Below are 25,488 nucleotides of genomic sequence, written 5' to 3'. Positions count from 1 at the left end.
TAGGTCGACCGTAAATAACCTGGTACAGCTGAAGAACAGAAGAAAAAACAGGGAATTTACACCAGGGAAAATGGTAACATTTAAACCACTCTGTTAAAGAACTACCTAAATGTGTTTAACACGTCCTGCTATGGTACATACACCTTCCGATCAAATTTTGAAGGTGACATAGAAGTCCCTTTCTCCCCATTGACAGTGCTTTTTTCAGTGCTGTTAGAACAGCAAGCAGGGCTCGTTAACAAACTATCTACTAATGAGAAAGTGAGACCTCTTGAGCTACCGAAAGGGCTTTTAGGAGTCCTTTCTAGAAATTTCTGACAAACCCAGAGAAGTTTTCTAATATTTTATTTGTGTCAAGAGAGTATTTTTCTCATTATACAGCTATAGATATACAGTTTCCATAGCATATGGATTGGAGAACTGACCCTGAACTAAATAATACCTTATTCCCCATTTGTTGTCATTTCACCAAAATAAAAGGAAAAATGTTTTTCTTATTGCAGCATTCATCATTTGAAATTTAAAAAATGCAGATAAGCAAAAGGAAGAAAATAAAAATCACTAAAAATTCCATTCATTAGAAATGATCTCTATTCAGATTTCACTTTTGAGTTGTAAAAATTCTAATCATAATAATCCAAAGTATATGCCAAGATTTCTTTTAAAAGGGAAATAGTCTAGTGTTTTGAGGTTTTAGAGAAACCAGACGCATATTAAGATGTATTGCATAAGCAAACCACAGTCATATCAAAATAGCTTATGCCATTTATAACAGCATGTGTATTAATTTACATGGATTTTAAAAACACAGTTCCACATGATTCTACTTGATCTTTGAATCTTTAATGCCACTACATTAATTCTTTACCTAATCTTTCGTATGTGTCTGAAGATGATCTATTATTTTCATTCTGAACCCTGATGTTACATAATTGTATGTAACTTTTATTTGAAAAGGAAAAGTAAGGTGATGCGGACCACCTGGGGAGAAGGGCTTGTCTGTGCTGTGATTCCACCTGAGCAGGCAGCCCTCGTGCTCCCCACAGGGGAGTCAGAGGGCAAATGATAGGATGGCCCTCAGGATTTTGGTTGATAGACCCTTGTGAGTGACTCACTGAGCACCTGGCCAAGCCTCATTACTCTTTGTGCCTTCCTTGCTCCTATTCTTTCTAGCTTCTCAGTTAAGGTCCTGAGAAGTCTCTCAAAGCTTGTCTTCTCTACTGTGTTCCAGTTTTTCATGAGCCCTATTTAGCAAGTAAATTCCTCTCTGGAGATGTCAACTGTTTCTCACCAAAAACAATTATGTTGGAAATGTCATCATACGTTGTCTTCAGTCAGATCCTCATGACCTCTGTAGCGTGTTTTGATAAATAATTGTGCTAAGACAGTATTGGGATCAATAATCCAACACTTGCAATTGATTCAGTCTTCATAGCTTGGTTTTACTTTTTTTTTTTTTTTTTTTTTGTTTTTTGGCTGCAGCACACAGCTTGCGGGATCTTAGTTCCCAGACCACGGATCAAACCTGGGCCCTTGGCAGTGAAAGCCTGGAGTCTTAACTGCTAGACCACCAGGGAATTCCCTGGTTTTACTTTTGATTTACATTTTTTAGAAGCTCTAGGAAATTCTTCAGTAAATAAAAAAATATTATATTTTACTGACCTGTTTGTTAATAAATGTTCACTGTTAAAAACAGAAACCTCTGAGACACATAAGTTATTTTAAGGTCTAGACTTCTTTTTCTTTTTTTACAAATACTAATTTTTTTTCTACAACTTTAATATAGAATATAGTGGATTCCACATGCCAGTCTAGTCCAGGAACATTTCTTGATTCTCTGGTTATCAATTTGTTGCATATTATTCTGTTTTTATTTTAAGTTCTTTCCCCTACATTTGATAACTTATATTTATTTAATATTGAATGGCAATGAGTGGCCCTCAGAGACATTTTTATAAATTCAAGGTATTACCCGAATAATGCTTACAGGACTATTTGGAGGGAGATGCTGTTTTATATTAAGTACACTCCTCTAATCACATCTATCTCCAGAGTCAAGCGATAAGACATGCCTTCTCCTTTGCTTCCATAACACCTTCTACATACGTTTCTTAGACGATTTCACTCAATATGTGTTTATCTGTCATTCTCAGAAGATTGAATTCCTTGAGAGCAGCATATAGCATATATAAATGCTTGCTGAGTAAATGAGTAAAAGAAGGAATTAATAAAATCTGGCTAAGGTTTAGCTAGCTCTTGCTGGCTCTATGAGGTACCAACCTGTATTGGCTAAGAGCATGGACTCTTGAAACCAAAACCACCTGGGTTCAAATCTTAGCTCCATCATTTATTAGCTATGTGTCCTTAGACAATGGTATATGACATTTGTGCATCTCAGTTTTGTCTTTTCAAATATGGGATAATTACAGTACCTAACTCGTGCTTAGAACAGTACCTATATATAGTAAGTGCTATATAAGTGTTTGCTACTATCGTTATTATCCTTTTATTTAATAGCCCGGGCATGGAATAGTGGGTGCCATTAGGAAATTAATTCTGGAATTCAGTTTTTCTCCCCGTCATCATGAAGAAGTGCTTTGCCTTTACTTTGAGTTCAGGAGCTCTCAGCATGGGAATGGGTAGTGGAGGTCTTTAGTACACCAACAACTGAGGACATTTGTACCTCTATCAATCAGCAGGCTGCACAGGCTCATTGAACGAACAAGAAGCTTTTTATTTTGATTAGAATTGTATAAACTCTGCATAGGAACAATGTTACCTCAGGCAGGCTCTGATTCATCTTACTTCAGAGGATAAAACAAATTAATTATTAATTAATAAACATATTAATTAATAAACATAGTTTATTTGGTAGGTAAAATCTTTAACAACAGTGACCCATGGGAGAGATGATAAAGGAGTTTTGGATGATAAACAGTGGGAAGACAGGATTGAAAGATTTTCAAAGTCTGGCTCTAGCGTTAGATGTTTAATGATTTTTGTTCTTTGCATTTTTTTAAGTGGTCTATTGGATATGACTGATTGTATCTAGTTCTTGGCCTCAGGTTTATTTATTTTTCTGTCTCTCCCCCCCAACATTTTATTATGAAGAATTTCTAATATACAGCAAAGTTAAAGGATTTAACAGTGAACACACATATTCAACACACAGATTCTGCCATTATCGTTTTGCTGTACTTTGTTGATCACGTGTCTGTACATTTATCCATTCCTCTATCCGTCCCCTGATACGTTTTATGTTTTTATGTACTTGGTTAAGTTTATTTTGCTAAGGAAGTCATCATCTGTATGGGAGAAGTCAATGATTTATTCTCAGCCCCCAGAATACTAATAGTGGCGTACACATACACGAAGCAGTACTTTTAAAGAGTTGCTCAGTAAGAATTACTCTTTACTGGAAGGATTCCTTAAGAGTCAAAGTGGGGGTAGAGAAAGAAATGTGTAGGTGGAAAAATAAGGGCTTAGGAAAATAATTCAATATCATAGATAACCCATGAAAACATTCTTTTTGATATAGTTTTTTTAGTTTCACTTTGCAAACTATGCAGACCCAGTTCTTATTGTTTCCAGTAAATGGCAACAATCATGGAGCAGAAAAGGAACTAAGTTAAATGAAAAGCTTTAAAGAAAATCCTTGTATGTTGAGGCTAATAATATAATACACACAAATACCTAAGATATCAGTTCGTGTCAGCTTTACATCCTCTGGACAAATTATAAAATATAATTGCGTAGCTTTCCTTTTCACCGCTATTATAGAATCTGCAATGCTAGCTCTTGTGGAGTTCTGCCTGCAACTCTAAGGGGACTGAATAGGTCATAGGGCAAAATCTTGATTATGATTCAAAAAAGAAGGCGTAGTCACTTTGTTCCATATGAACTAAGCAACACTCACTAGAAAGCTGTGATTCTTTTGGAGGGCAGTTTCTGGTTGCTGTTGATTTCTGGCAATGCATGTTTACTGGAAATGCAGAGCTGCAGAGTTACTAATGAGCATTTATCCCTTCTATTTTTAGTTCACTTCTTTAACTGAGATGAACATGATATAATCTCCATTGAGTCAAAGGATGGCATCTAGTCCTGTGCTTCCCACCGAAGACGAACAGGTTTCCTTGGGCATCGATGATCTCCATTTTTCATTGCAAGGTATTAAGATTGGGTGTGGTAACTGTGGGAACCTCACTCTCATTTATTCACAAATTGTATTGCTTTCTGTCTCTCTTATGGTAAAATATATACATGTATCTGTATTTTTCCAATTGTAGAATCTTTTCAGTATACTTCAATATCTTTATTGCTATCTCAGCTACTTAGGAAAGTAAGGAATACCTGGAAGGAACTTGGTATTTCGGTTTCTCAGTCTGAGTGCATGTGTTTTATTTGCAATGAAAATTAAATAGTTAACCATAATTTGCTTGGCATTGTTTGCACTTATTTTACATCTTTTTGTATGGCCTCTTTTAAATGTACATCCTTATTTTGCCCTAATAAAAAGGAATAGTAGTAATATTAAAAGTGAGTGAACTTTCAGTCCCATGAATTACGTGTGCCTTTATGCAAATAAGTACTGTCCGTATTTTTTTAATGTTTCTTGGCGATATTTGTTATGTACTTTGAAAATTCCTTAGCCACTAGACTTTACACCTCTGTTGCATATCTTGGAGCTGAGTAAAGTCAGCTAGTGTAGAAGAAATAAGGCTATGGCCAGTCTTTGAAAATATTTATGTCACTGTGTCTTTTAAAGTAGTTGAAAGACTATTGACAGTATTATGTAACATTCTTAGAATGTTATTTAGAAGCCATAGCTTTTGAGTCACTAATTTTTTTATTTTTAATTTATTATTAAAAGGATTGAAGTATAATAGACATAAAACATTATATTAGTTTCAGGTGTGCAATATAACAATTCAATATTTGTGTAGGTTGTGAAATGATCACAATAAGTCTAATGAACATCTGTCACCATACATAGTTACAGAATTTCTTTTTCTTGTGATGAGGACTTTTTTGGACTTTTAAGATCTACTCTCTTAGCAACTTTCAAATATGCAGCACAACATTATTAACTATAGTCACCATGCTGTGCATTATATTTATTTGTGTCATGTATGATAAAAATCCCCGAAAGACTTTCTTTCTGATATCTCTTTTTAATTAAACATGGTTTTGAATGATTAGCTTCTTGACTTTGGGGTCAGTGGCTTTTAAAAATAAATATCATGTAATTTGTATAGACTCAAGAAACATACTTTGAGGGATAGTACTTGAGGTAAGAATTTAAAAAATTCTCAGTAAGTGCATTTTTGTGGTATCATATACTCGTCATAAGTAGTTTGAATCAAATTTTCATTTATTGGAAAAAACCCAATGTTCTTATTTTTCTCTCAAGTTTTGGTTGCATATGAGTAGTAATTCATGTGCCCTAAAGTGTATCAGGAAGATAGCGCATCAATAAGTGGTCGGTAAATCTAATTTCTTTCTTTCTTCCTTCCTTCCTTTCTTTCTTTTTCTTTCTTTCTTCCTTCCTTCCTCCTTTCCTTTCCTTTCCTTTCCTTCCCTTCCCTTCCCTTCCCTTCCTTTCTCTCTTTCTCTTTGTCTCTCTCCCTCCCTCCCTCCCTTCCTTTTTTCCTGAATCAGTTGATCCTGATATGTATGTATGTGTGCATTTATTTAATTTTTTCTTCCAGTTTTATTGAGATATAATTGGCATACAGCACTGTATAAGTTTAAGGTGTACAGCATAATGACTTGACTTACAGACATCATGAACTGGTTATCACAATAAATACAGTGAGCATCCATCATCTCAAATAGTTACAAAATTAAAGAAATAGAAAAAAAATTTTTTCCATATGATGAGAACTCTTAGGATTTACTCTTGACAACTTTCATATATAAAATAGAACAGTGTTAATTATATTTATCATGTGTACATTACACCCCTAGTACTTATTTATCTTGTAACAGACTGTAACTAGACTTATTATGGTGATCCTTTTGAAATGTATAGAAATATTTAAACACTGTGTTATGTAACAGGAACTAATATAGTGTTGTAGGTCAATAATACTTCAAAAACAAACAACCAACCCAACATAGAAACTCACAGAAAAAGATCAGATCTGTGGTTACCAGAGGCAGTGGTGGTGGTGGAGTTGGCTGAAAGCAGTCAAAAAGTGCAAACTTCCAGGTAAATCTAATTTCTCATGCTGGCTCTGCCACTTACCAGTTCCTTGAACTTGGATAAGAGACTTTATCTTTTTTGTCTCGGTTTCCTCATATTTAGAATATGGGTGATAATGCCTATATTGCACCTGTGCTTTGAAGATGAACCATAATGCATGCAAAGGGCTTAGCACCATGCCTGCCTGACACAGAGTAGGAGCTCAATAAATGCATCGTAATTTCTTTGTAGATATTACAGTTAAAGTCTTTGTCCCAAAGGACTTCTTGTCCAGGAGCACACAGCTAGAGTAGATATTGCATGGTGGATAGGAAAAAATGGTAAACCAGATGTCTGGTTTTCAGTTTTGCCATTTCTGTTCAATGGCTTCCCATCACACATGGGATAAAGTCTAGACTTCTTGGTGTGGCTCACAGGCACTTCCTATCTGCTGCTCACCTTCCTCTCTGCCCTCAACTCCCACAAGCACCCTGTGCTCCAGCCCCATGGCTCCTTGAGGGGCCATGCTCCCCTGCTTGTGTGCTTTTGTTCAGGTGGTTCCCCCTGCAGCTCTCCTGTCTCCTCTTTCCACTGGAAGAGTCCAGCTCATCTAGTCCTCCTCTATCCCTATTCATCCCAAACTTAGCCAGACTCGGCCCTCTCCATGAGCCCCACTCTTTCTCTGGCTGCGATTCACACTCTCTCCTCTGTTCTCCCATAGTACCTATTTTAGCACTTATAATAGTATTATAGGTGTTATATTTTAAAATGTTTTCTTCCCCACTGTAGAGTTTCATGTAGCATGCTCTAGCTTACACAGCACCCTTACGTACATTACCTCATTTGATCCTTACAACCATACTGTAAGGTAGATATTTTTATTTTTATCTTCAAGATACAGAGGAGGAAGCTGTGGCTCACAAAGATGGAATTACTCTCCCAGAGTCACACAGTTAGTGAGCAGCAGAGCTCAGTTTTGACCTGGAGGATAGTTTTCTTTCCACTGCACCACAGCCACTCCGACATAGTTCAAAGAACAATTTGAAAGAGGGAATTTCTCGAACAACTTTCTCTGGAAAGTGCACATAAATCTTAGCCTTATCCTAGTTAATCCATAGCAAACTTTTATTTTTTTAATTTTTAATTTTTATAGCAATCTTTCACATCCTGAATATGGATGGGCATTTTCAAGTAACATTAATCTCGGGTTCACAAGTAGCTCAAAATAATTAGCAAATTACTGAGAAATGAGTGTTTTCTTATAGCATGTTTTGAATTATACTAGGTTATACCATCTGCTCTACAGTAGGAGATGAGTATGGGCTGCTTGGCAATGGAAATGTGATATACATGTGCTGCCGGTGTGAATGATTTTTCTTCATGGTCTCTTTAGAGGAATATGCTGCTGGATGCATTACTCTATAGGGGGGAGAGGTGGAAAACCAATACTATACTATAGTCAGCTTTACACTGGGCAAGGGCTGCTCACATTAGCCAAGTACTCTCAACTGAGGAGTTCCCATGACTGTAGAATGAAGGCTTAACCGTGAAATGAATGGATTTCCCAAAGTTAAGTTCTATATTGTTATCAGCAGATTTGTAATGATTCTTTCGGCCTGAGTTGTTGAAAGAAAGAGAGAAAGAAAGAAAGGAGGGAGGGAGGAAGGAAGGAAAGAAAGAAGGAACTTGTATGTATTTCTGAAGGTAACTTTGGTTTCATTGCACGGTTATTAGCTATGTAGACAAAAACATTGATAGACAATATTATGAACATTAGCAACTACCGAACTGCAGGCTGTTGGCAATAGTCTTAAAAGCATTTGGCTTTGTACACCATGTAAGCAGACTTGTATTTCACAGAATTCACATGTGCTTAGTGATCCTTGGAGTAATATGAGTAAAGAGATTTTATGTCATATGAAAGGCTCAGGATGACCGCTCATAAGAAAGGTTTTTTCTCCTCATTTCAGAACCTTTTTAAAAGGAAGAAAGAGGCCTATTTAACTAATAATGCCTATTTTATTTTAGCCAAAAACTTATATAAGGTGAGGCAATTATGGCCATACCTTGACTGAGAATAATATGCTCAAGAAAAGATTAAAATGTCTGCATTGAAATGTGGTGAATCATTGTTGCTATGCTATGAAAACAGGTATATTATGTGCGCAAGGCCAACAAGGCATCAGACCTGAAGAATCAGGCAGTGCTTTGCTGAAATTCATAGAGCAGGACAATAAACATCATTTATTGTTCATCATTTGTGTGATCTTTGAGAAAATGTCTTTATGAAGGGATTTTTAAGGGCACTTTTTTTTAAAAAATTAATTAATTAATTAATTTATGGCTGCATTGGGTCTTCGTTTCTGCGCGAGGGCCTTCTCCAGTTGTGGCAAGCGGGGGCCACTCTTCATCTCAGTGCGCGGGCCTCTCACTATTGCGGCCTCTCTTGTTGGGGAGCACAGGCTCCAGACGCGCACGCTCAGTAATTGTGGCTCACGGGCCCAGCTGCCCTGCGGCATGTGGGATCTTCCCAGACCAGGGCTCAAACCCGTGTCCCCTGCACTGGCAGGCAGACTCTCAACCACTGCGCCACCAGGGAAGGCCCAAGGGCACTTTTTGTAGAGAGATATTTGTGATCTCTTAGTCTAGTGAGGATAGTAACATTGAAATGGTTGGATTTTAGGGAGGAAAAAGAAATGACATTGGTGAATTTGAACAATTTGAGCAGATTAATGTAAAAACTGGAATTTATTTTAGTTTAGTGCATTTTGTACTACCATGGATGGTCCACATTTTAAATAAATTATGGATATGAAAGTTTAAGCTATTAAAATGATAAATAAATGGTTGCTTTTAAAAATTATTTGCTTTACTGAGGTTTCCATTATAGAATTTCTTTACATCTTTCCATTGGATTTCTTACCTGGCAAAATAATAGGTGCTTCCTTCCCTTTTATCCTAAGAGAATAATAACTACATATTTTGTCTGAAATAACATCTCTGCTAAGCTCTTCAGGTGGAAAAGGTATGTTCAGAGAACATTTCTTTGATGTATCGGGCAGATAGATTATGGAAGCAGTAAAGGGTAAAGCTGGATAATACCACAGAGTTTTCAAGTTGGAAGGGACTTTCTTTGCCATTCCATTTAATCTGAGACCAAAGGAGGAATCCCTTCAGTAGTATTTCTGAGATGAAGATCCTTGAGGGAGTTGAATTCAAGCCCAAGAAGTTTGGGGATTTTGCTTTTAGGCAGCAGGTAGCTGTTGGGTCTTAAGAATGAGAGGACAGGGTCCATGGTCAGAGTTGTGCCTTAGGAGATTAGTCTGGGTTTGAGGTATAGGAAGACTTGAAAGGGGTGAGAAAGTGAAATTGGAGAAACTGATTAGAAAGTGTTGCAAATATCTGGGTATTGGGTAATGTTGGCATGGATTCGAGTTATAGCAGTGAGTAGGAAAGTATGGGACAGATAAGAAACCATTAAGGTGGAAGACTCAATAGGACTCTGCAGTTATTGACTATGGATAATAAGGTGGAGAAGCTCCAAAGTTGGAAGCTGAGCTGCTTGAGATAATAGTGGTAGCAACTATAATGTCCAAAGTATTAACTTCCTTTTTTTTTTTTTTTAAATTAATTAATTAATTTATGGCTGTGTTGGGTCTTCGTTTCTGTGTGAGGGCTTTCTCTAGTTGCGGCAAGTGGGGGCCACTCCTCATCGCGGTGCGCGGGCCTCTCATTATCCCAGCCTCTCTTGTCGCGGAGCACAGGCTCCAGACGCGCAGGCTCAGTAATTGTAGCTCACGGGCCTAGTCGCTCTGCGGCATGTGGGATCTTCCCAGACCAGGGCTCGAACCCGTGTCCCCTGCATTAGCAGGCAGATTCTCAACCACTGCGCCAACAGGGAAGCCCCCTTTTTATTTAGAGTGTTTTCACCAAGTATTTTAATAGCATCAAATAATAAGACCATTAAATACTATTTTATATCAATATGCTTAAAATAAATTGTTGTAGATAAAAGATCCCATTTTCAAAGAAACTGTTGAGAACTTCCTATGTCATGGAAAGGTAGAGGGCCCATTTGAAAGTCAAATTAATAATGAGTGAAATTGATACCTGGAATTCACATGATATTTTAAATCAACCATAGTTCAATTTAAAAAAATGAGTGAAATTGACTGACTAGGCTGACTCATCTTGTGATATTTTAAGTGGTAGCTTGGCAATTTTGAACTATTTTGGACACTTTATACATTTCAGATTTAAGTTTTTTCTTTTTTTTTTTTTTTGGATGTAGACCATTTTTAAAGTCTGTATTGAATTTGTTATAATATTGCTTCTGTTTTATGTTTGGTTTTTTGGCTGTGAGGCATGTGGGATCTTAGCTCCCCGGCCAGGGACTGAACCTGCACACCCTGCATTGGAAGGTGAAGTGTTAACCACTGGACTGCCAGGGAAGTCCCGATTTAAGTTGTTTCTTTTTAACACATAAATATAATATTTTTTTGGCTGTAAAAGGACACAATAATTTTATGTACCAGGAGCACGTTATTTTGTTTTCAAAAAGGAGGTAGGCCAATGGTAGCTCATTAGAACAACAGCATCCGAATACAGAATGTTATCATCAGTTAGACAAAGGACTAGGAAGGAGTGTGTATTCTGTTAACCTTTGCCACCACACGAGGAGTTAGCTTTCATGCAGTCCTGCCAAAATGCTGGTGAATGGTTAACCATCTGCACGAACCTGTATAAAACCATGTCCAGCCAAGTTACTGTGTTGTTTCAAACAACGCTCATATGTTTTATTTAGTGCTGTTATCTTCTAGATGACATATTTTAAAAGGTTAAAAAGCCCTTTATGGCTTCTGGGTAGACATTGCTTGGTAGGGCTGAGCAGTGAAATGTGAGTCTCTGTAGTTAGGTTATTACTCCATTTAAATTTATTCATGATTTACTGAGTATCCATCTGAAGGGAGGCTTTCCATTTATGTATTCCTTTTAATACCATTAGAAAATATTTGTGTTCTTTGGGTTAGATTACAAGAATAATTGTGCGATGTAATGTTGAATTTTATTCACTTGTTCAGTAAATACGGGATGGCAACCATAGGTAGGGTGCTAAGGATGCAAAGATGAATAGATTGAGCACCTGCAAGAGGCATGTAGTCCAGCTGTGCTTTTGCCTGTTGACATCATGTGAAAGTGACATCAACAAGTAAGACAGATAAGAACTTCCCGGGAGTTTGTTTTCCTGCTGAACCCTCTGTAATTGTTCCTTATCCTGGCGTTTCCTTTCGTCTTTGGACATCTCTTGCTCTAATAAACCATCTGAGTTCCTCTAAGTACGTTAGGTGCCCTGCATAGGAAATCTTGTATCTTTATTGCCAATGAAATTTCTAACGTGTTTTAGGCTTTCAATAAACAACTGTGTAATGAAAAAAATGAGTGGCCATTCCACTATAAAGATATATAGTAGGAGTTTGGGATTAACATAGACACACTACTATATATAAAATAGATAATCAGCAAGAACCTACCGTAAAGCACAGGAAACTCAATATTCTGTAGTAACCTATACGAGAGAAGAAACTGAAAAAGGTGGATATATGTGTATGTATAACTGAATCACTTTGCTGTACACCTGAAACTAACACAATATTGTAAATTAACTATACTCCAATATAAAGTAAAAATTAAATTTAAATTAAAAAAAAGAAAAAATACATATAAAGTATCCTGAATTAGAAAAATTGTTCAGTGTTCAGGAAAATCAGACAGGATGGAAACAAAGATTTCTTTAGACCCGAGGCAGTGAGGTATGTATATGGTGTTTAGGGGCTCAATAGTGTTTTAGTATCATGTTTCTGAGAGAAATTCTGTTCTACCTTATGACAGTGAGTGAATGAAACTGTGAAGCCTGAGAAAGAGGAGTGGATTTAATAAAATGCTTCTGGGTAGGATTTCTGCCCTTTTGTACCTAGGTCCCCAATGTGGGATTTTGATGGAAATGATGCATGAAGAGTAAGAAATATGCAGACAGTATTTTTGCTTCTTTAACCAAGGCAGACTGCTTTATTATTATGAATAAAAGCAAATCATCTCTGGGCTTCTTTGTTTTTGTTTTTTTGCCAATCAGGTGATTATTACACCCGGAGAAAATACTCAAGTTATAGCCCTTCACCAGCTATCAGTGCTGTACTGTCCCAACAAAAAAGCTTCCAGAAAGTTCCTGATATCATAATAGCTGATACTGTCTTCTGCTGTGTTTTTTTGGAGGATTATTTGCCTTCATATTGTAAAGCTTCATAATCTTAAAAGTATCCCAATTAAATGAAAAACAAAATAGCTCTGGAAGCAGTGGTGTTTGCAGTGAACAATGTTTTTCAGGGAAAGTTTTTTTTTTTTTCTTTTTTAGGTTGTATATACGGTTTCGTCTTCTGGGAACTTTGGTTCTGTTTTTGCCAGGAGTTTGGGGATAAGCTTACTTTATTCTGGGTCAGTTACATTTTGAAAAGTAGGGCAAGATAAATACAGGGTCATTTAGAGTCCTGTTAAAGTAGGTTAACAAAGATCTCATTCATTCCTTATAGAAATCAGAATCCTTTTTAATTAGCCCCATGGGAGATACAAGATTTTCTGAGCGTTTGTTGTGTATGCGTGTGTGTTGGGAGGGGGTGTAATTATTCAGAGCTTGAAGTAGTATATTAGGAAAAATAAAACTCAAAATAATTCCCCCTTGGAAATGGGAAAATTTGAAGTAAATATAAGAGATTAACTTATAACCATCTGGTGGGTTTAGTGTGTGATTTTATACTCTAAAAATCAGAGGTCATTCTAAATGTGCCTCTTCAAGAGATTACTTCCCTCATCTGGTTTCAGCATTGGTGATTTTAATTTCTCCAAATGGCTCCATTTTTCTAAAACGTTCAGCAGGGAAATTTGGTAAAAGGTAACTGTATTTGTTGTTCTCAATATGTATGAGAGCTGAAGTTTACTAATAACCACCAGATATTTTTAGAGTCATTTAAAAATGATAGATAAAAAGCTACGAATGATTTATTAGAGAAATGGAATGTTCGCCATTATCAATGTGTGTATCTTTGCAGGAGAGATATGAGATTCTGGGTGAATAATCTCTCCTGGTCATTGATGGTCTATGAGGCAACGTGTTGAATGAGCACAGGAAGAAAATGGGAGAAGAGCAGCCACACACACTTGCTGTCTGCCTCTGGGGTGGGGCAGCACCCACGGGTCACGCCTTGGTCTTTTCAACCTTTACTACAGAGGGGACTACCAATTACACGGGCAGCGAAATGTTACAAGATCAAGGGCACCTGGCTCAAATACAGAACACCAACGGCCCTTCTCAAATTTGAGTAACATGTAGGATCTTTCCAAAACGTGGGCGTTGTTGACCTCGTCTTCAGTTAAGGAGGCTATTCAGAGTGCGAACTAGTTCTGCTGTATGTGTCTGTCTGCCTCAGTCTGAGTGTTTACTCGGCAGAACTTCCAGGGTGGTTTGATGTCTTCAAAGCAAAATGTTTCAAAAGTACAGGTGAATTCACACTTAACCACTTTATCACGTAATTACGGTTTTTATGAATACAGGTAAATCTGTTCATTGATACATTTGTGCAGCATGTGTTCCCTGAAACCCTACCTTGTATCAAGCACTATTTTTTTTTTTATCAAGCACTATTTTGGGTTGAGAGATTATTGAGGTGAAGAACTCCAGCAAGCTTCATGTGCCCACGAGGCTTGCATTTCAGTTAGAGAGACAAAGAATAAATCATTAAGAAAAATAGCAAATATCAAAAATGGATTTATGCAAAAACGGATTTATGCAAAAATGGATTTTTGCTTGGGCATCTTCTTTAGATCAGGTGTCGGAGAAGGAAGAGGAGACACTTAAGGAGCAATTGAATAACACAAAGGAGCTGCTGTGCAAAGAGCTAGGGAGGAGCATTCCAGTATGAGACAATGGCTCAAGGAAGAACTCAACAAGAGAAACAAACATGGTGAATTCATGGTGCAAAGGGAGCCTGGTGTGGCTGGATTGTGGTGGATGAGGGGCAGCGTGATTGGAGAGCAAGGCAAGGCAGAGCTGGGTTAGGCAGGGAATCATCAGCTCTAAGCTAAGGTGTGTGGATGGGAAACCTTTGGAAAGTTTTAATCAAGGGAGTAACATGATCTGATTTACATTTTCCACTCTGGCTGCTGGGTGGAGAGGGGATTATCTGGGAGCAGGAGGGGAAGCAGGAAAGCCAGTTAGGTTGCTTTTGTTGTAGCCCTGGTGAGATATCATAGTATTTTGGACCCAGGGTGGTAGCAATGGGATGAAGAACCACGGATTTTTTTTCAAAGGATGTTTGTGAACATTGGGATGATTGGGTGATTAATAAGATAAATTAAGGATAATTTCTAAATTTTTGCCTTGAGCAGTTGAGCAGTTGGTTATGGAATTTATTGCGATAAAGATTGGCAGATAAACTAGTTTTGGGGGAAATCAAGCTTGTATTTTTGCCATGATAGATATGAGATGCTTATTTGATATCCAGATGGAGATGTCAAGTAGACAGTTGGTTGTCAGGATTCAGAGTTCTAGAGAGAGGTATAGATTTGGCAGCCATCAGCATATGGCTGGTATACTTACATTTAAAGCCACAGACTGGATGAGATCACCTATGGAATATGTAGCTAGAGCAGACCTTTTAGGTCTTTCAGCGTTCAGAGGTCAAACAGAAGAGGAGGAGCAAGCAAAGGACACTGAGAAGGAGCGGCCAAGGCCAAAGAAGGAAAAACCAGGCAAGTGTGATGGCCTGGAAACCCCTAGATGAAGATATTTCAAGAAGGGGGTATGGTCAACTGTGTTAAGTAGAGAAATGGCCATTGGATTGGGTTCATAGAGTCAGTTGGTGACTCTAATATATTCGCCACACTCAGGTAGTGGAGATGGAGGCCTGACTGGAGCGGGTTGAGGAGAGAATGGGAGGTGAGGGAGTAGAGACAGTGACTTAACATTTCAAGAAATTTTGTTGATATCAGGTACTTGTTGAAGGGAAATGTAGGATTTTTTAAGGTAAGAGATACTACTCCATTAACTGTTATGCTTTTCCTAAGTTAGGTTCATTTATTGCTAGAGCCCCATTCATTTATTTGTTCATCCATTATTAAACAAGTGTTTTTAAATACCTATGGTGTATGACACTGTGCTGAGCACAGGGGATGGCACATGGCATGTGCTGTTCTGAAACGTATGTTCTGATTACAGGGATACAGACAATTACATCAACAGTATAGTATGATGTGTGCTGCAAAGAGGGCTGACATGGTGCTGTAGAGGTACAGAGTAGGAATACCTCACCCAGACTTGGGAGTCAGGGAAAGCTTCCCAGAGGAAGTGATTTCTAAGCTTAGACCTAAAATGTGTTAATAGATGAGCAGGCATTGAAGATGGAAAGAGTGCTCCAGGCTGTGGTGATGGCATCTAAAAGCCAGAAGCTGAGGCTGAACATGGCGCATTCCAGGAAATGGAAGTTCAGTGAGACTGAGGATTAGAGTTTGAAGGAGAGTGTGAAAAGATGAGGTCATGTAAATGTATAGGGGTTTGAAGTTTTTCTTAAGACCAAGGGGAAGCAACTGAAGGATTCTGAGTAGAAGCATATTCAGAACTAGTGATTTAGAAATCACCCAGGGGGCACTGTGGGGTGTGGTCTTATGGGGCTGAGTGTGGAGACTGGAAGACCAGCTGAGAGATAATGGTGTCCTCATCTAGGAGGTGCCAGTATGGATGGAGAGAAATGGGTATCCAGAGATATCTAACAGATACAATTTTCAGGGCTTTAAAAGTTTTTAATTTTTAAAATTTTTATTGGAGTACAGTTGATTTACAATGTTGTGTTAGTTTCAGGTGTACAGCAAAGTGAATCAGTTATACATATACATATATCCACTTTTTTTTTTTGGATTCTTTTCCCATGTAGGCCATTACAGAGTATTGAGTAGAGTTCCCTGTGCTATACAGTAGGTCCTTGTTGATTATTTTATATATAGTAGTGTGTATATGTCAATCCCAATCTCCCAATTTATTCCCTTCCCCATCCCCTGCTAACCATATGTTTGTTTTCTACATCTGTGACTCTACCTCTGTTTGGTAAATAAGTTCATTTGTACCCTTTTTTTTTAGATTCCACATATAAGCTATATCATATGAAAAAATTTTTATTTTCAGCTTTATTGAGGTAATTATCAGGACTTTTTGATTGACTGGGTATGGGAAAGGGAGGGAGAGGGAAGTATCAAAGATGACTCAGGCTTATTCTTGGGCAAATGAGTGGATGATGGAACCATTCACTGAAAAAAAATGCAGGAGAACAACTTTGATAGGAGAGGGAGTTGATTGAGATGATAACTCAGTTCTGGAAACGCTGAGTTTGAAGTGTCCCTGGAATAAGTAGGTGGAGATACCCAGAAGATAGTGGAGTAAACATACGCACAGCTCAGGAGAAACAGACACCTGGGCTGAAGGTAAAGATTTGGAAGTGATTAGTATATAAATGGTGATTGGTCCCCTGGGAGTAGATGAAGGTATCTAGAGAAAGAGAAGAAGGGCGTAGGCAGAACATTCCAGAGATAGAAAAAGCAAAACAAGCCCATAATAGGGCCTGGGAAGGGGTGTCCAGAGAAGTAGAAAGAAAACAAGGTGAGCGTGGTACCATGGAATCCTAAGAAAGAGAATATTTCAAGAAGGAGAGGGTAGTAAACAGTATCAGAAATTTCAAGATATCCAAAAAGTACTGAGAAGTATCCATGAGGTTGAGCAATGAGTACATTATAAGTGGCCCTGCTCAGAATTAAGTGGAGGGGCTGGGGTAGAAGCCAGCTTTTCGTGGGTTGAGAAGTGAGTGGTAGGTGAGGAAGTGAAGACAGCCAGGGTAGACAATTCTTTCAAGAAGTTTGGGTTTGAAGGGGAGGGCAGAGATAGGGTGGTAGCTGGAGGGCCCACGGATCTGGCATTTCAGCTGATTTTTAATTATAATGAAAAGAACAAGGATTTTGGTATCAGACACGTCTGGATTTGAATTTCTCTCTCACCAGATGTGACATCTAGAGCACAGTATCCAGGACACAGTAGACTTTCAATAAATGCTTATTGAATGAGTGACTAAAAATCCTTCATCTTCTGGGAGCTATAGTTTTCTCATTTACAAAATGCCTGCCTGACCACTTGACTAGAAGCTTTAATGAAATAGTGTCATTGTTCCTTACCCTTGAGTCCTACTTATTCCTGGACATGGCTTGTTTCAGCAAGCCTTCTGAGCCCTTCCAAGCGTGTCTTCGGATACCCATAAGTTAGAATAGATTTACACTGCATTACATTATGTTAATATCTCAGAGTTTATTATTTCATTACTATTTTTGCCAGGCCCTTCCTGTTCCCTTGTGTTGTCTCAAGAATAAGTCACACATGTAAACCAGTCTAATTACTTTAGCTAGGAGTTTCTGAGCGTGAGCTATGTGAACCCCCTCAGTCAGGACCTCTGGGAATTGGGGCGCAGAACCCTACACTTAAACCATGACTCGCTGGCGTTCAAAAGTGTAGGAATCCTAGATTTGTAATCACGGCACGTATCTCCTTAGTGCAGTCTGGCTCTTTTGCACTCAGAAGTCAGAGGTGCTTGGACTGCTGCCCCAGTGGAAGGTGTTTAGGCTCACACCTTGATTTTCACAAGAAAAATGCTCACAGTGTTTATGTGGTTGATAAAAGGCAGTAAGGAGTAAGAAATATGTACTAAAAGAAATGTAGTCATTTCTTTGATTTATTCATTCCACAGATGTTTATTGAGCAACTCAGGTGAGTCAGAAGAGGGTAAGAAAGAGGAGAAAAAAAAATTCACCCCAGATCCTAGGCATTTTATCTGTATTGTGGGCTCATTTTCATGTGCTAGAAATACAAGATTTGCTTACGCAGAGAGCCAGGAGCTATGTTCCATGGGGCTGGAAACAAAAGCCTCAGTGTGAAAATCTCAGGTGTTTGCATAAGGGTGTGGTTGCCTCATGTGGCTACAGGACCTTGCTGGATCCTACACGCTAAGGCCCTAACAGAAATTCCTTGCTGTGTGTCATAGATTTCCCCAACAAACTAAGTACTTAAATCTGTGGGTTGACTGGGGAAAAATAGCAACAAAGCCCCGCTCGCTCCTGCCCCAGCCAAATAACCATTCATTCAACAAATGCTTTCTGAATTGGAACAACATGAAATGCACTGTGTACAAGCTGCAGGCAAAGTGAGGAGCTAAATCAGACCTGGCCTCTGCTCTCCTGGAGCCCATAGGCTAGTGAGGAGGCAGATAGTAATCAAGTTAGCTCACAGATGTTAGCTAATATTTTTTTAGGAACGGCTTTATAGAGATATAATTCAAGATGTGATTCACATACCATGCAACTCACCCATTTAAAGTGTACAATTCAATCATTTTTAGTATACTCGCAGAATTGTGCAACCATTGCATTTAATTTTAGAACATTTTTATCACCATTCCCTCCCCCCCCCCCCCACAAAGAAACCCCTTACCCTTTATTCCCATTTTATTCCAAAACCTTCTACTCCTCCCTGCATCAGGCCGAGGCCACCACTGATCTACTTTCTGTGTCTATAGATTGTCCTATTCTGGACATTTTGTACACATGGAATCATATAATATGTGGTATTTTGTGATGGCTTCTTTCAGTTAACATAATGATTTCAACGTTCATCCATGTTGTAGCTAATATTCATTTGTGTAGATCAAGCATAATCTTGCCAGGGATTGATAAACTTTTTTTGTAGAGGACCAGGTAGTAAATATTTTAGCTTTGAGGTCCATATGGTCTCTGTCGCAACTACTCAACTTGCCATTTTAGCATGAACGTAACTACAGACAGTATGTGAACACATGAGTGTGTCTGTGTTCCAAGGAAACTGTATTTACAAAAATACGTGGTGGGCTGCATTTGGCCTTTGGGATTATCTGTTGTTGATCTCTGATTCTACATCAGTACAAGTACGTAATCTTCTTAGCAACTCTGTGAGGTAGGTACTGTTATTCTCATCTTACTAATGAGAAGACTGAGGCTCATAGCGAGTAGGTGGCAGATACTCAGGATCTGAGGATCAAACTCAGGTAGTCTGGCTCTAGAGCCCGTGCTCTTAACCTTGTCAATGATTTTAAGTTGAGGCAGGTGCTAAGTAGTGGAGGAAGACAGATTGACTTAGGTTTCCTTCGGGATGCAACAACTGAGCTGAGCCCTAAGGGTAATTAGAAGTCAAGTAGGTGAAGAGGGCAGGGTGATGCAAACATCTGTGGCAGGAGGGAACATAGCTTGTAAAGGCCCTGAAGGAAGATGGAGTGGCTGGAGCCTTGGGCATGGAGGAGAGCTGTAAGTGCCGAGGCTGGAGAGATGCTCTGGGGTGGACCATGCAAGCCTCATAGGCTGTTTTGCTTTTGATCCTCAGAGCAGAGAGAAACCATCAAAGGGTGGAAAGGGTACTGTGGTCAGATCTACTGGCTGAAGTGGAGAACAGATTGAAGGGAGCAGAGCAGACCTGGTTGGCCATGGACATGGTCCAGGCCAGACCTGACGGTAGATCAGGCAAGAGGGCCGTCAGATGTAGAGAAGGAAGCGCATACCAGAGCCATGTGGAGGCAAATTTGCAGGATTTGGCGGTAGGCTGTACTTGGGGCTGATAAAGGATGGTGGTGTCGAGTCCATGAGATGAAAACACAGATGAGGACAGGTCTGGGGAGAAGTAGGGAGGTAGAGTGTCATTTCAGTCCTGGAATGCTGAGTTTGACAGGCAAGTGCTGTTTTTTCCGTAGTGACAACACAGATTCTCCTGGGAGGAAATATATGAATGAAAAGAATTTTGAAGTAGAGACATGGTTGCACATTGAGTTTACGAGATGTGTTAGCTAGGACTTAGCTTCTAAGCTCACTTTTCTGGTTCAATAAGTGAGAGCTCAGTCTTGGTACTATTTATTTTTCTTTCTTACTTGCTTATTTGTTTGGCTTATGGTTGGTTGCAAGAAAATGTGTTGTAAATTGTCCCCGTGCTTTCTCTGTTGGTTAATAGTGTCCCCTTTTGTGGTTCAGTAACAGGCCTTTTCCTGTTTATTCTTCAGATATTTTAGGCTTTTTTTGTTTTCATTGTGCATGCCTGTGTGTTTTCATTCATTTATTTGTTTGTTATCACCTCCATGAGAAACAGTAGAAGAGGTGGCCTTATTATTTTTAGTTCCCTTTCTATTGGATAACAGCTTGGGTAAGATGCTTTGGGATGGCTGTTGGAACACATGGCTAAAATGTGTTGCATTATTGTCTGAATTTAGTTATTCTTACCTTGTCTAACAGAGTTGGCAGCATTGTTTCAGGGGAGAGCAGCAGGGTGCAGACCCTTTTGTTCAAGACATTTTCTTAGTAGAAGAAAGAAATTACCCAGGGTTTTTTTTTTTTTTTTGAATTTTATTTATTTTTCTTATATAGCAGCTTCTTATTACTTATCTATTTTATACATATTAGTGTATATATGTTAATCCCAATCTCCCAATTCATCCTACCCACAGCTTCCCCCCCACAGCTTTCCCCCCTTGGTGTCCATACATTTGTTCTCTACATCTGTGCCCAGGGGTTTTTAAAACAAGGATTAGGATAAGACATATGCCTAGTAACTGTTGCCAATAAATTCTTCTCCATGCAGTAAGTCAGTTTGAACCTCAATCTTTTAATATTTACGAAGTCTTTCAATCAGCAAATTATATTGAGTACCTCTTCTCTACATGGCACTGGTCTAAGGGGAAGCAAAAACATAAAAGCATAAGGGTTTAATATTAAGGTTGATACAATGAGTAGGAGAGAAACCACATAGAGGTACATGACTGCAGTACATGAGCAGCAAGTGGTAATTACCATAAGACAGAAACAAAACTGTTGGTTATTCATGTAGCTATCCTTTCATAAAAATACAGGTAGAATGATGATAAACATGCTATTTTATAATTTGCTCTTTTTCACTTAAGAATATACCTGCATCGGCACATATGTATCTACTTTGTTCTTTTTACTGGGTAAATGATAATTTTCTTCCTTTCTGGTAATGTGGAAGGTTTATGATCTCCTTTTTAAAAATTTCTTATGGCTTAACAGACGCTTTTTAACTTTAAATAGTGTACCTAAATTGCTGCTTTTTGAATTATCAACTTAAAAAATGAAACCATATCATGTGTAGTAATTTAATTTACATATACATACATTCATTCTTTCATTCGACAAGTATTGACTGAGTGCCTTCTACTTGTGAGGTATTATTCTAGGAGCGAGGAACCCAGTGACCGACCAAAACAAATCCTTGCTCTTTAGAATTTATGTTCTTTGCCTGTCTAATCTAGAAGGATGCACAGGAAATTGTTAATTAATGTTGTCTCTGGGGAAGGAAAATGGGTGTTTGGGGAAAGTTAAGATTAACTTTGAGGGAGGATTAACCAAGATGGCGGAGTAGAAGGACGTGCTCTCACTCCCTCTTGCGAGAGCACCAGAATCACAACTGGCTGCTGGACAATCATTGACAGGAAGACCCTGGACTTCACCAAGGAGGATACCCCACGTCCAAGGACAGAGGAGAAGCCACAGTGAGACGGTAGAGGGGCGCAATCAGAGTAAAATCTAATCCCATAACTGCTGGGTGGGTGACTCACAGACTGGCGAACACTTATACCACAGAAGTCCACCCACTGGAGGGAAGGTTCTGAGCCCCACGTCAGGCTTCCCAACCTGGGTGTCCGGCAACGGGAGGAGGAATTCCTAGAGAATCAGACTTTGAAGCCTAGTGGGAATTGATTGCAGGACTTCGACAGGACTGGGGGAAATAGAGACCCCACTCTTGGAGGGCACACACAAAGTAGTGTGTGCATCGGGACCCAGGGGAAGGAGCAGTGACCCTGGGGGAGACTGAACCAGACCTACCTGCTGGTGTTGGGGGGTCTTCTGCAGAGGCGGGGGGTGGCTCTGTTTCACTGAGGGGACAAGGACTCTGGCAGCAGAGGTTCTGGGAAGTGCTCCTTGGCGTGAGCCCTCCCAGAGTCTGCCATTAACCCCACCAAAGAGCCCAGGTAGGCTCCAGTGTTGGGTTGCCTCAGGCAAAACAACCAACAGGGAGGGAACCCAGCCCCACCCATCAACAGTCAAGTGGATTAAAGTTTTACTGAGCTCTGACCGCCACAGCAACAGTCAGCTCTACCCACCACCAGAGCCTCCCATCAAGCCTCTTAGATAGCCTCAACCACCAGAGGGCAGACAGCAGAAGCAAGAAAAACTACAATCCTGCAGCCTGTGGACCAAAAACCACAGTTACAGAAAGATAGACAAGATGAAAAGGCAGAGGGCTATGTACCAGATGAAGGAACAAGAAAAAACCCCAGAAAAACAACTAAATGAAGTGGAGATAGGCAACCTTCCAGAAAAAGAATTCAGAATAATGATAGTGAAGATGATCCAGGACCTCGGAATAAGAATGGAGGCAAAGATTGAGAAGATGCAAGAAATGATTAACAAAGACCTAGAAGAATTAAAGAACAAACAAACAGAGATGACCAATACAATAACTGAAATGAAAACTACACTAGAAGGAATCAATAGCAGAATAACTGAGGCAGAAGAACGGATAAGTGACCTGGAAGACAGAATGGTGGAATTCACTGCTGCGGAACAGACTAAAGAAAAAAGAATGAAAAGAAATGAAGACAGCCTAAGAGACCTCTGGGACAACATTAAATGCAACAACATTCGCATTATAGGGGTCCCAGAAGGTGAAGAGAGAGAGAAAGGACCAGAGAAAATATTTGAAGAGATTATAGTTGAAAACTTCCCTAACATGGGAAAGGAGATAGCCACCCAAGTCCAGGAAGCACAGAGAGTCCCATACAGGATAAACCCAAGGAGAAACACGCCGAGACACATAGTAATCAAAGTGGCAAAAATTAAAGACAAAGAAAAATTATTGAAAGCAGCAAGGGAAAAACGACAAATAACATACAAGGGAACTCCCATAAGGTTAACAGCTGATTTCTCAGCAGAAACTCTGCAAGCCAGAAGGGAGTGGCATGATATACTTAAAGTGATGAAAGGGAAGAACCTACAACCAAGATTACTCTACCCGGCAAGGATCTCATTTAGATTTGACGGAGAAATCAAAAGCTTTAGAGACAAGCAAAAGCTAAGAGAATTCAGCACCACCAAACCAGCTCTACAACAAATGCTAAAGGAACTTCTCTAAGTGGGAAACACAAGAGAAGAAAAGGACCTACAAAAACAAACCCAAAACATTTAAGAAAATGGTCATAGGAACATACATATCGATAATTACCTTAAACGTGAATGGATTAAATGCCCCAACCAAAAGACATAGACTGGCTGAATGGATACAAAAACAAGACCCATATATATGCTGTCTACAAGAGACCCACTTTAGACCTAGGGACACATACAGACTGAAAGTGAGGGGATGGAAAAAGATATTCCATGCAAATGGAAATCAAAAGAAAGCTGGAGTAGCTATACTCATATCAGATAAAATAGACTTTAAAATAAAGAATGTTACAAGAGACAAGGAAGGACACTACATAATGATCAAGGGATCAATCCAAGAAGAAGATATAACAATTATAAATATATATGCACCCAACATAGGAGCACCTCAATACATAAGGCAACTGCTAACAGCTATAAAAGAGGAAAGTGACAGTAACACAATCATAGTGGGGGACTTTAACACCTCATTTACACCAATGGACAGATCATCCAAAATGAAAATAAATAAGGAAACAGAAGCTTTAAATGACACAATAGACCAGATAGATTTAATTGATATATATAGGACATTCCATCCAAAAACAGCAGATTACACGTTCTTCTCAAGTGCGCACGGAACATTCTCCAGGATAGATCACATCTTGGGTCACAAATCAAGCCTCAGTAAATTTAAGAAAATTGAAATCATATCAAGCATCTTTTCTGACCACAACGCTATGAGATTAGAAATGAATTACAGGGAAAAAAACGTAAAAAAGACAAACACATGGAGGCTAAACAATACGTTACTCAATAACCAAGAGATCACTGAAGAAATCAAAAAGGAAATCAAAAAATACCTAGAGACAAATGACAATGAAAACACGACGACCCAAAACCTATGGGATGCAGCGAAAGCAGTTCTAAGAGGGAAGTTTATAGCTATACAAGCCTACCTAAAGAAACAAGAAAAATCTCAAGTAAACAATCTAACCTTACACCTAAAGAAACTAGAGAAAGAAGAACAAACAAAACCCGAAGTTAGCAGAAGAAAAGAAATCATAAAGATCAGAGCAGAAATAAATGAAATAGAAACAAAGAAAACAATAGCAAAGATCAATAAAACTAAAAGTTGGTTCTTTGAGAAGATAAACAAAATTGATAAACCATTAGCCAGACTCATCAAGAAAAAGAGGGAGAGGACTCAAATCAATAAAATCAGAAATGAAAAAGGAGAAGTTACAACAGACACCGCAGAAATACAAAGCATCCTAAGAGACTACTACAAGCAACTTTATGCCAATAAAATGGACAACCTGGAAGAAATGGACAAATTCCTAGAAAGGTATAACCTTCCAAGACTGAACCAGGAAGAAACAGAAAATATGAACAGACCAATCACAAGTAATGAAATTGAAACTGTGATTAAAAATCTTCCAACAAACAAAAGTCCAGGACCAGATGGCTTCACAGGTGAATTCTATCAAACATTTAGAGAAGAGCTAACACCTATCCTTCTCAAACTCTTCCAAAAAGTTGCAGAGGAAGGAACACTCCCAAACTCATTCTATGAGGCCACCATCACCCTGATACCAAAACCAGACAAAGACACTACAAAAAAAGAAAATTACAGACCAATATCACTGATGAATATAGATGCAAAAATCCTCAACAAAATACTAGCAAACAGAATCCAACAACACATTAAAAGGATCATACACCACGATCAAGTGGGATTTATCCCAGGGATGCAAGGATTCTTCAATATTCGCAAATCAATCAATGTGATACACCATATTAACAAATTGAAGAATAAAAACCATAGATCATCTCAATAGATGCAGAAAAAGCTTTTGACAAAATTCAACACCCATTTATGATAAAAACTCTCCAGAAAGTGGGCGTAGAGGGAACCTACCTCAACATAATAAAGGCCATATATGACAAACCCACAGCAAACATCATTCTCAATGGTGAAAAACTGAAAG

The 25,488-nt window shown here is 38.8% G+C and overlaps 1 protein-coding gene across 17 annotated transcripts in view; it reads left to right on the top strand.

Annotated features, from left to right (window-relative positions):
• SYNE2 (spectrin repeat containing nuclear envelope protein 2) overlaps positions 1 to 25,488 on the top strand; it is a 319,482-nt gene that overhangs the window by 46,415 nt on the left and 247,579 nt on the right. For all 17 annotated transcript variants that reach the window (XM_082442457.1, XM_082442453.1, XM_082442455.1 and 14 more), the window contains exon 2: positions 4,038 to 4,167. In XM_082442457.1, coding sequence (XP_082298583.1) covers positions 4,089 to 4,167 — 79 coding nt within the window. In that variant the 5' untranslated portion in view covers positions 4,038 to 4,088. The remainder of the gene's footprint in view (positions 1 to 4,037; positions 4,168 to 25,488) is intronic.

This window comes from Balaenoptera physalus (assembly GCF_965194825.1).
Source record: "Balaenoptera physalus genome assembly, chromosome: 2".
Taxonomy (NCBI): Eukaryota; Metazoa; Chordata; class Mammalia; order Artiodactyla; family Balaenopteridae; genus Balaenoptera; species Balaenoptera physalus.
The sequence above is the reverse complement of the archived record's forward strand: the minus strand, read 5'-3'. Positions and strand labels throughout refer to the sequence as shown.